The 12,108-nt window shown below is 47.5% G+C and overlaps 1 protein-coding gene across 1 annotated transcript; it reads left to right on the top strand.

Annotated features, from left to right (window-relative positions):
- The first annotated feature begins 1,043 nt into the window (after positions 1–1,043).
- On the top strand, positions 1,044–11,110 carry LOC114592023 (E3 ubiquitin-protein ligase TRIM39-like). Its single transcript, XM_028719834.2, has 8 exons — positions 1,044–1,143; positions 1,684–2,234; positions 3,256–3,351; positions 4,978–5,208; positions 6,642–6,664; positions 7,191–7,309; positions 7,895–7,927; positions 9,796–11,110. The coding sequence occupies exons 2-8, from the start codon at positions 1,824–1,826 to the stop codon at positions 10,311–10,313; spliced, it is 1,431 nt and encodes a 476-aa protein (XP_028575667.2). The 5' UTR covers positions 1,044–1,143; positions 1,684–1,823; the 3' UTR covers positions 10,314–11,110.
- The last annotated feature ends 998 nt before the right edge of the window (positions 11,111–12,108 follow it).

Genomic DNA, 12,108 nt, shown 5'->3' with positions numbered 1-12,108 from the left:
GCCAACCTAGCAGTTCGAAAGGACGTCAAAGTGCAAGTAGATAAATAGGTCCCACTCTGGTGGGAAGGTAAACAGCGTTTCTGTGCGCTGCTCTGGTTCGCCAGACTAAGAAGCAGCTTAGTCATGCTGGCCACATGACCACGCCGGCTCCCTCGGCCAGTAAAGCGAGATGAGCGCCACAACCCCAGAGTTGGTCACGACTGGATCTAATGGTCAGGGGTCCCTTTCCCTTTGCTGATTACTTATGCTGATTATATGTGCTGGAAGGCGTCCAGCACCCAACTCAGATGGGTGGGGTACTAATTATTATTATTATTATTATTATTATTATTATTATTATTATTATTATTATTAAACCTGCCTTTGCGAGGGCGGGTGGCATGAGACCAGGAGCCTAGCACAGCTACCCCTTTGGAAATGGCTCATTGAAGCGATCCAGATTGGGGGGGGGGAGAAGTTTGCTTCAGTCTCTTAACGTGACACGACGCCCGAAGAGAGACCCCCCACGTGCACCCGCCCCTTCCTAAGCGCTCTCCCCTCCAGCGCAGCAAAGCGCGGTCCCTAAGGCGCTGGCGGAGCAACCAGCGGAAAGGAAAGGAGCGGCGCCATTGGCCGCAGGTGTTGCCAGCCTCACCCAATCCGAATTACCGGAGCCGCCCACGCCGGGAGGCGGAGCTACTAAAACCAAAGCGAAAGTGAGGGTGTGGCCAGAGAGCGGTTTTTAATCCCAGGAGAAACCCTGGGATTTAAATATATAGAGTGTTCCTCTCTTTCCTTTCCCAGACTGGTGTTGTCCGTTGCGCACAGCTTCTGCAGCAGTTGAAATAAAAGATTTTCCCTCTGAAACCTCAATATATATATAGATTTAAAAAATCTCTATATATACATATATATAGATTTAAAATATAGATTTTTAAATCCCAGGGTTTCTCCCAGGATTAAAGCCCCGGCCACACCCTCACTTTCGCTTTGCTTTAGTAGCTCCGCCTCCCAACGCAATATATATATATATATATTGATTATTGGCTTCCTGGTCCTTCCAGTAGTGTTTTGCTTTTCCTCTCCTCTCCTGAAAGGGGCAATCGAATTTGTGAGAGCTTCAAATCGATTGCCTGGCTAGGCTGGGTGTCTTTTGTTGTTGGGGTAAGATTGAACGGGAAGCGTGCTAATTCCCCCGCGCGCCTCATTCGCAGTCCGTTTTCCCTCTCTCCCTGAAGCGGCTGTTGTTTCCTCCCCCCTTGATGAGAGTAGCTCAGTGCGTAAAGATATTTAATCTTAGGGTCGTTTGGCAAGAGATGTCTCAATTGCAGGGGGTTGGACTTAAATGACCTTCCCTCGTGGTCCCTTCCACCGCGACTGTTCTGTGATACACAATAATATATTTTTCTTTCTTTCTGTGTGTCCCTGGGGCTTCACCCTAAACTGTTCCCTGCTCAGTCCCGGAACAGCTACGAATGAGGCTTGAGCATGTGCAGAGTGCTTGTCTCTCACAACTGAGCGCCCGTAGTCTTGGAGGTCCAGTCAGGAAGCTGTGTATGTTGCGGCAAGAACAACGACGATAGATAAATGTATTTTTTTTCATTGTTAGTCTTTGAGGTGCCCACCAAACTCTGCTACATTTTGGATGCATAATTTAGTTAGAAGATGGTCATCCTTATCCATTTTCTCTCTTTCCTTCCCCAGACTGGTGTTGTCCGTTGCGCACAACTTCTGCAGCAGTTAAAATAAAAGGAGTTCCCTCTGAAATCTCAAGCCACAGGCTTTTGCACCTTTCGCAGAGAAGGGAAGTTAAATTCAACTTAAAAATTAAATTGTATTGAGCAATGGCCGCTGAGGATACCCTGAAGATGTTTGAGGTGGAAGTGACTTGCTCCATTTGCTTGCAGTATTTCACGGACCCAGTGATTCTAGACTGCGGGCACAATTTCTGCCACCACTGTGTTTTCAAGTACTGGAAAGACTTTGTGCGTGATCGGAGCTGCCCTGAGTGCAGATGGGTAGTGGAGCCTGACAGGCTCATTACGAACAAGCCGCTGGAAAACTTGGCTAGATTCCTCAGAGATCAAGCAAAACAAGCAAAAGGAGGAGGGGAGGGAACCTGCTACAGGCACCCGGAGCCTCCCACGTCTTTCTGTAAGACTGACCAAGCCCTAGTCTGCTCAGAGTGTGTCGAATCCGCAGAGCACAAGGCTCACGACGTCGTTCCCATGGAGCAAGCTGCCCAAGAGACCAAGGTGAGAGAGGCCTTTGTTTCTAGGACTGGGCATGCATATGTATGGTCAGGGGGAAAACAATGCTGTCCAGGGTTGTAAAGACTGCGGAGAGAATAACTGGGTGCACTCTTCCCACCTTGGATCAAATCTATGCTTCCGGGTGCCATAAGAAAGCTGCAGAGATCGCGAAGGATAGTGCGCACCCCGGAAATGATCTCTTTCAGCTTCTGCCTTCTGGAAGAAGGTACAGGGTTATTAAGACTAGGACTAGCCACCTGAGAAACAGTTTCTATCCAAATGCGATTTTGGTTTTAAATGCAGTATAAGGTAGTCTCCCGGGACGCAGGTGGCGCTGTGGGTTAAAGCCTCAGCGACTAGGACTTGCCGATCGAAAGGTCGGCGGTTCGAATCCCCGCGGGGGGGTGTGCTCCCGTTGCTCGGTCCCAGCGCCTGCCAACCTAGCAGTTCGAAAGCACCCCTGGGTGCAAGTAGATAAATAGGGACCGCTTACTGGCGGGAAGGTAAACGGCGTTTCCGTGTGCTGCGCTGGCTCGCCAGATGCAGCTTGTCACGCTGGCCACGTGACCCGGAAGTGTCTCCGGACAGCGCTGGCCCCCGGCCTCTTGAGTGAGATGGGCGCACAACCCCAGAGTCTGTCAAGACTGGCCCGTATGGGCAGGGGTACCTTTACCTTTTTAAGGTAGTCTCTATGGGAGTATATTGTATTTAATTATGGGGTATCAGAGTTTTTAGGGGGTTAACCAAGCTGGGATAGCAGGCTTGTTGGTTTTTGAATGTCTGATGTAGATTTTTTTCAATTTCGTTGTTCTGTATGGGACAATGACAATAAAGGCTATCATATCGTATATTGTTGATTGGCAGGAGGAATTTAAAAACATGCCTGCTTACTCAGGCATTTGGTGGCCGAAGGTCCCTGTTCATGGCAGCCCTGGGATCACAGGTTGAGAGAATGCTTTGAGCTTAGAATGTTTTTTAACTTTATTACATACTCTCCTAAAGCATGCTTGCGTTTTCTTTTCAGGGTCGCATAGGCAATTGCATTAATGCTCTAGAGAACCGGGAAGAGACAATTCTGGAGTGTAGATCAGCTGCAGAAAAACAAACTCAAACCCTGATTGTAAGTGTCACTGTTACTGGCAAGTCCGCAAGTAATAATAATAATAATAAATTTTATTTATACCCCACCCTCCCTGGCCAGAGCCGGGCTCAGGGTGGCTAACACTGGTAAAATTACAGTAAAAACATAAGGGGGGGGGGGACGCAATTTAAAATACAGGTTAAAATGCAATTTAAAATGCAGCCTCATTTTAAAAGTAGCCCATAGATCAAAAAGTAGTAGCACTTTACAAAAAAATTGTGTAATTGCCGACAAAGGAGTGCATAAAATAACATCCAAGTTGGAGGTCCCATTTTGGAAACTCTTTCCCTGTTGCATGTAAAACCAGTTTTTCTGTGCTGCTTGTGGGATGAGCGCTTCTCATGGGAACTCCAGAGTGTGTGCAAACTTTTCACAGCTACTGCACTAATAATAATAATAATAATAATAATAATAATAATAATAATAATAATAATTTATTACTTGTACCCCGCCCATCTGGCTGGGTTTCCCCAGCCACTCTGGGCGGCTTCCATAGAAACCAAAAAACACTAAAATATCATACATTAAAAACTTCCCTGAACAGGGCTGCCTTCAGATGTCTTCTGAATGTCAGGTAGTTGCATATCGTTTTGACATCTGAAGGGAGGGCGTTCCACAGGGCGGGCGCCACTACCGAGAAGGCCCTCTGCCTGGTTCCCTGTAACCTCGCTTCTTGCAATGAGGGAACTGCCAGAAGGCCCTCGGCGCTGGACCTCAGCGTCTGGGCAGAACGATGGGGGTGGAGACGCTCCTTCAGGTATACTGGGCCGAGTCCGTTTAGGGCTTTAAAGGTCAACACCAGCACTTTGAATTGTGCTCGGAAACGTTGCTGCATTGTTGTTGTAAAAACGCTACCCTTATTCCCCGCCCCCCAATTTAATCTGGGGCCATCCTCTCTGAAGGAAATCAGATAAATAAAAAAACCCAACACCTTGTTTGTGATATCTGAACAGCCCACTTACAGCACTAAGCCCCCTTTTGTGAACATTCTGAGTGTAGAGTCGCCTTCCACAGCCTAGCGGTTCATTTTATGGGCCAATGGTCTCGTTAGATAGTAAAATTCATGTTAAATTGCTGTTTTGGGGGTTGTTTTTAAAAGTTTGGAACGGATTAATCCATTTTGCATTACTTTCTATGGGAAAGCATGCCTTGGTTTTGGAACGCTTTGGTTTTGGAACAGACTTCCAGAACGGATTAAGTTTGAGAACCAAGGTACCACTGTATTGCTGACCTATGCCTGACTCCACCTCCTGACCATTTAACGTCCTTTTCTATATACAGTGGTACCTCGGGTTAAGTACTTAATTTGTTCCTGAGGTCCGTTCTTAACCTGAAACTGTTCTTAACCTGAAGCACCACTTTAGCTAATGGGGCCTCCAGCCGCTGCGTTCTCATCCGTTCTCATCCTGAAGCAAAGTTCTTAATCTGAGGTACTATTTCTGGGTTAGCGGAGTCTGTAACCTGAAGCGTATGTAACCTGAAGCGTATGTAACCCGAGGTACCAGTGTAATTAGTATCCTAATGTTGCCAGGACCGACCTTATTCCTGCCTCCTCTGACCTCTCTCTCTCTCTTTTCCTGCTCTCTTTCCATCGGCTTATTGTAGAAACTGACAGAAAAGTTGATGCAAGAAACATTGTCCAAGTTCGACGAGCTGCGCCAGTTCCTGTCGTCCGAAGAGCACACTATGGTTGGCAAGCTCCGAGACATACTGAAGGAGATCGTAACGAGGAGAGACAACCACATGAGCAAGCTTTTTCGGGAAGTCTCCTCTTGCGAAATCCTCATCCGGGAGCTGGAGAAGAAGTGTTGCCAGCCAGTGAGTGAACTCCTGCAGGTAAGGCGGAAGTGGCAAGGTTTCCCCCAAGGACAGTCTGGTACCCAAACCTTCATTCATCCTTTCCTTAGGCGGCACCCACACCATACATTTAGAACCCTCTGATACCACCGTAAACAGCCATGGCTTCCCCCAAAGATTTGTGGGAGCTGTAGTTTAATGGTGCTGAGAGCTATGAGGATACCCCTATCCCCCTCACCTAGCTTCAATTCATAGAGTTCCCTTGGGAGAGAGATGGATTGACCACTCTGTGAATTTCAGCTCTGTGAGGAGCTAAGAAATTTAATAAAATAAAATAAAATCTGTCTACATCTGGGGGTTGTTGTTGTGAGGATGCATTGCGGAGCAGTGTTCCCCATTATATGCCACTCTGAAGTTCTGGTGAGAAAGGAGTGTGACCAATTTTGAAAGGCTTGAAGCACTAGCTTAGGGGTCAGCAAGACTTACTGGGCATAGGCCGGATCACTCCCATGGAAATCGTCCGTGGGCTGGATGGGCGCAGCGCGGCTCTAGAAATCGCATCTGCGCATGTCCACGGCACCGGAAATTGCTTCTGCACATGCATGGAAGTGAGAGCTGGACCATAAAGAAGGCTGATCACCAAAGAATTGATGCTTTTGTATTGTATTGTTTTGCTTTGTTTAACTCTTTTTCTTCTTTTTGTAATTATTAAATTCTTAATAAATATTATTTTTTTAAAAAAAGAATTGATGCTTTTGAATTATGGTGCTGGAGGAGACTCTTGAGAGTCCCATGGACTGCAAGAAGATCAAGCCTCTCCATTCTGAAGGAAATCAGCCCTGAGTGCTCACTGGAAGGACAGATCCTGAAGCTGAGGCTCCAATACTTTGGCCACCTCATGAGAAGAGAAGACTCCCTGGAAAAGACCCTGATGCTGGGAAGGATGGAGGGCACAAGGAGAAGGGGACGACAGAGGACGAGATGGTTGGACAGTGTTCTCGAAGCTACCAGCATGAGTTTGACCAAACTGCGGGAGGCAGTGGAAGACAGGAGTGCCTGGCGTGCTCTGGTCTATGGGGTCATGAAGAGTCGGACACGACTAAACGACTAAACAACAACAACAAATGTCCAGATGCCGAAAATTGCACCTGCACAGAAGCAATTTCCGGTGTCGCGCTGTGCCTGTCCAGCCCACAAACGATCTCCGTGGGAGTGACTGTCCGCGAGCCGGATCCAGAACCCATTTGGGCCGGAACAGGCCCCTGGGCCTTAGGTTGCCGACCTCTGCACTAGCTGTTATGTCCAATGTACTCAATTTACACACAATTGCCTGTGTTGGATTAAAACACACCTTTCCACCAGTGTTTTTAGATGGCTTCTGCTAAGCAGATGGCCCGCAGATGGGCACAAGAGGGGTTTTCTTCCAAACGGCGTGCATCAGGCTCTGATTTCTTTTTCTCTCTCCCTTCTAGGATGCTGGGAACACCATGGAGAAGTAAGTGGAGCTCAACAAAATCCTGCATAGAGGCAGGGTCCTGGGAATCACAGAGTGCAAAGAGTGGCTGTTTTGCTCAGGTCTCTGAGCACTGTGGGAACAGGGGGACACAGTAGATTGGTCTTTGGCCTGATCCCGCAAGCATGGCATGTCCTCCAGTGTTTCCGAGAGGCGAAGACCTCCCTGATTGCTGCCTAGTTTTCCATTGAATCTCTGTTGTCTCTGGGAGATAGCGATGGTGGGTTCAGCGGCGGTTTGTTTTCTCTCCAGTGTGGAGCCAGTGTGGTGTAGTGGTTAAGAGCGGTGGACTTGTAATCTGGTGAACTGGGTTTGCTTCCCCACTCCTCCACATGCAGCTGCTGGGTGACCTTGGGCCAGTCACACTTCTCCGAAGTCTCTCAGCCCCACTCACCTCACAGAGTGTTTGTTGTGGGGGAGGAAGGGAAAGGAGAATGTTAGCCGCTTTGAGACTCCTTCGGGTAGTGATAAAGCGGGGTATCAAATCCAAACTCTTCTTCTTCTCCAGGTTCCACCAGGCAACACCGTTTCAGTGTGTGAGCCCTTTTTCGCCGAAGCAGCTGTGGGAAATATGGGACGTGACGGACGCAAACATCTCCCTGGAGAGTGCCGTGAAGCAATTCAAAGGTAAAGGAAAGAACTTGCTGCAAACATCTTATTTGTTCATTTTTGATGCAGGCCATGGCAATATGCCCAAAGTGGGAGGGCCAAAGGCGTGCCAGTCCTGGGAGGAAGTTCACCCAAATCCCAGGAACAGAGGCTTCTTCTGGAGACCTCTGCTTGGGTTGTTCCTTACGGTGGGATCCTAGTGAGAACCTCCACAGTGCCGCTGAGTGCTCTTTGAGGGATTTGAGGGTTTTTCTTTTTTATATAAAAAAGACTATTCGTACTTGTGTGTACCTTGGGGTTACCTTGAGTCTGTGACAGGGTGGATTTGAGTTAAATCAAATCGATTTAAATCACAATTAAAATCACTAGTCTGTAAGACTTGATTTAAATCCTTTTTTTTACAGAAAGACTCATTCTTGCTGGTATAATCTTAATATTTACAACCAGATGAAGGTTCCTTTTTTTCAAATAATAAATTTTCAGAGTAGTTTTTACAGTTATATCAAAAATTACCCATTTGGTTATACTATTAGAAATACATAGACCGATATTTTTTTATTATTATTATTATTTTTATATAATATTTTCCCTTTCCTTCTTCAGATGCTCTGGAGTCTAGATTCTCGCTTCAGGAAGGTAAACTTCTGGGACCTGCGACGGGTCAAAGGAATCTCACAAGGAGGGCTTTTGGATTGCACTGCTTTGGGTTACCTGCCTGCTGTTTTATGAGTTGACTTTAATTTGTCTTACTTGCATTTGCATTCCACCTTTTCCTTCAAGGAGCGTAAGGTGACGGACATGGTTTCCCCCCTCCCTCATTTAATCCCCACAACCCTGTGAAGTAGGTTAGGCAGGGAGACAGCTGGTCAAGGGGTGAACTTCATGGGCAAGTTGGGTTTTGAAACCCAATCTCCCAGGTCTTCGTCTGACGCTCTGGACACTATGCAGGACTGGTTTTAAATGCGAGATATTCTTAGGTTTTGTTTTTATTTTGTATTGCTTTTATGTTGTAAGTCTGTAGCCCTAAAGATGTGGTAGGCTCCAGGTTCTGTCAGTTCCAGTCAGTGGAGACTGGTCCATTTGTGCAAATGGACTGCCCTTCTAAATTCAGTCTACCCTCAGCCACCACCTACTTGCCTGTCTTCTTACTTCCATCCACTTGAGAGGGTGGGATCTCTTCTTGGGATCAATGTTTCCCTTGTAGATCTCAGCAAGGAAGGAGGATAGAGGCAGAATGAGAATTAAAGGTAAAGGGACCCCTGACCATTAGGTCCAGTCGTGGCCGACTCTGGGGTTGCGGCGCTCATCTCGCTTTATTGGCCGAGGGAGCCGGTGTACAGTTTCCAGGTCATGTGGCCAGCATGACTAAGCCGCTTCTGGCGAACCAGAGCAGCGCACCAAAACGCCGTTTACCTTCCTGCCGGAGCGGTACCTATTTATCTACTTGCACTTTGAGGTGCTTTCGAACTGCTAGGTTGGCAGGAGCAGGAACCGAGCAACGGGAGCTCACCCCATCGCAGGGATTTGAACCGCCGACCTTCTGATTGGCAAGTCCTAGGCTCTGTGGTTTAACCCACAGCGCCACCTGCGTCCCTAGAATGAGAATTTGTTGTTGTTGTTTAGTCATTTAGTCGTGTCCGACTCTTCATGACCCCATGGACCAGAGCACGCCAGGCACTTCTGGGAATGAGAATTAGTTGGGGCCTAAAAGGACAATATGAGTGGACTCTCCATGCCCTAACCACAGCAAAAAGACTGATACTGATTAATTGGGAAAAAATGCGGCTCCCTTTTATGATTGGATTAAAGACTTATACAAACTTGCAACATACAGTATGAACAACTTATAAACGCAGACTTGCCATGGATAAATTCAATGATATTTGGAATATATTCTTACAAATACTGTAACAGGTTAAGATCTGGTACAACAGCAGATCTTGTAAAGAAAAAGAAAGAATTAGCTGGGGCCTAAAAATGTGCACCTCGACTGTCCCTGCCCTGTCTGACTGGGTCTGTTTCCATGCCCTACCAATAAGCCCTGGACAATTAAACTTAGATAGATAGATAAACTTTATTCGCATTAGCCAACGGCCATAGCAACATAAAACAAGCAATACGTACAATTAAAAAGACAACAATAAAACTTACACTTTTGTGTCTGTGTAAAATTATATTTGTCATGCAATTGCAGCCTCGTACCCAACATTACTTGGTAACTCTAACAAACCAAAAACTCAATGCAGTTTTGAAATTGGTGTTTGAAATCAGTATGGTTTTGAAGGGTTCAGCCCACCACCTTCATTCCAAATGGTACCCAGCCATAAGCAAAAATCTGTTCCTTGACTTTGGGAGCTATTTTGCAAAATTTGGCTGTGATATCTTAAGAGGTGTCTAGATGCATAGCAAGCCATTTCCCAAAAACGTATCGTAGATAGTGACGCTACTCCTCCCAGCCCTTCCAAGCTCACCACTGTCAATCATTTCTCTCCATCTTCTTTCAGCGATTGTGGCCTTTGATCCAGAGACAGCACATCCCCGGCTCGTCCTGTCTAAGGACTGCAAAAGCGTCAGACTGGCGGACAAATCTCAAGAGCTGCCCAAGAGCCGAAAACGGTTTGAAGCCAACCTATTCCTCCTGGGATGCGAGGAGTTTGCTGTGGGCAGGAACTACTGGGACGTCGCAGTGGGAAGCGAGGGCGAGTGGGCCGTGGGGGTGGCCAGGAAGTCCGTAAAGAGGAAGGACGTGGCTGCCATAAGCTATAAGGTTGGGATCTGGGCAATAGGGAAGCGGGGAAGTCAGTACGCGGTTTTCAACCCCCCCGACTTCCCTCCTCTGAGCTCTGTGCGGGAGCTCAAGAAAGTTCGAGTGTCTTTAAACTGCGATGGGAGACACGTGGCTTTCTTTGATGCGGACGATGCAGCCCTGCTTTTCCAGACCCCGATAACTACCATCGCCAGAGAGTCCTTCCTCCCCTTCTTTCATGTTTCCAATAAAGCTGTTCTAACACTGCCCCGCTAAGGCAGTCAGAAACTTCCTCCCACTTTAGGGCTTTGGCCACTTAGGACATTGATTCTGCTGCGCATCTCAGTGGTTGATGGAGTGCAGAACACAAGCAACTCACTTTCATGTCTTCCCAGGGAGGCTGGTCTAGGCTAGGCCCCCTCCAAAACTTGGGTCTCCCATCTGTTTTTGGACTACATCATCCCTGACACCACTGGTCCTGCTAGTTAGGGATGATGGGATTTGTAGTCCAACAACAGCTGGGCAACGAAGTTTGGGAAACCCTGCTTCTAGGCCAGCCTTCCAGATGTTTTGACTGCAACTCCCACCAGACTGAGACTGATGAGAGTTGTAGCTGGAAGTATCTGGAGCAGATGTAGGGAACCTTTGGACCTCTGGGTATTGCCAAACTACACCTCCCGTCATCCCTGGCCATTGATGATGCTTGCTGGGGCTGCTGGGAGTTGTAGTTCAGCAACTCCTGGGGGGAGACAAAGGGTTCCCTATATTCTAATCTGGAGGGTTACAAGGTTGGGAAAAGGCTACATTCAGTGTGCTGATTTGGCTTCTCCCTCCTCCGATGAAGGGGATTCTGGGGTTGAAATGAAACCTTAACCAATCCTGACACTGTTTATATTTCAAGGGGGTGAAAACACATATTTTCACAGTTATTTTGCATGTTAAGCAGTAAAGCTGATCTGCACGTTAGCTTTTTAAAGAGAACTTTTGTTCGTAGGTTTTATGTGGAAGAGTGGGCGTGTTTCTGGGATGATTTTTGCTAAGCCAAGATGTATTAAAGGCTTCTGTTTTTCTTATGGCTGCCTTGTTTTCTTTTCCAAGCTCAAAAACGATTGCAGGTGCATATATCTCCCTTGAATCCTGCTTGCTTTCTGCCCTTCCTCTAAGGAAGGTGAGGCACCTTTGGCTTCCCTCATGTTGCTGAACTGCAGCTGCCATCATCCCAGGCTCTGGACCATGCTTCCTGGGGCTGATGGGCATAAATGTTCCCCATAAGTGCTCTTAGGCTGGGGTTGGGAGCCTGCATTCCAAAGGCCATATTCAGCCCTTGGCCTAATTCCATGTGATGGGCAAGTGTAAACATAATGATAACAGTAGTAATAGTAATTTATTATTTATACCCCGCCCATCTGGGCGGCTTCCAACAGAACACTAAAATACAATAATCTATTAAACATTAAAAGCTTCCCTAAACAGGGCTGCCTTAAGATGTCTTCTAAAAGTTTGGTAGTTATTTTTCTCTTTGACATCTGGTGGGAGGGCGTTCCACAGGGCAGGTGCCGCTACCGAGAAGAGCCTCTGCCTGGTTCCCTGTAACTTCGCTTCTCGCAGCAAAGGAACTGCCAGAAGGCCCTTGACCTCAGTGTCCAGGCAGAATGATGGAGGTGGAGACGCTCCTTCAGGTATACTGGACCGAGGCCATTTAGGGCTTTAAAGGTCAGCACCAACACTTTGAATTGTGCTCGGAAACGTACTGGGAGCCAATGTAGGTCTTTCAAGACCAGTGTTATATGGTCTCGGTGGCCTCTCCCAGTCACCAGTCTAGCTGCCGCCTTCTGGATTAGTTGTAGTTTCCGGGTCACCTTCAAAGGTAGCCCCACATAGAGTGCATTGCAGTAGTGCAAGCGTGAGATAACAAGAGCATGCACCACTCTGGTGAGACAGTCCGCGGGCAGGTAGGGTCTCAGCCTGCGTACCAGATGGAGCTGATAAACAGCTGCCCTGGACACAGAATTGACCTGTGCCTCCATGGGCAGCTGTGGGTCCAGAATGGCTCCCAGGCTGCACACCTGGT

This window comes from Podarcis muralis, chromosome 2 (genome assembly GCF_964188315.1).
Source record: "Podarcis muralis chromosome 2, rPodMur119.hap1.1, whole genome shotgun sequence".
Taxonomy (NCBI): Eukaryota; Metazoa; Chordata; class Lepidosauria; order Squamata; family Lacertidae; genus Podarcis; species Podarcis muralis.
Note: the sequence above shows the minus strand (reverse complement) of the source record. Positions and strands in the feature narration are given on the sequence as shown.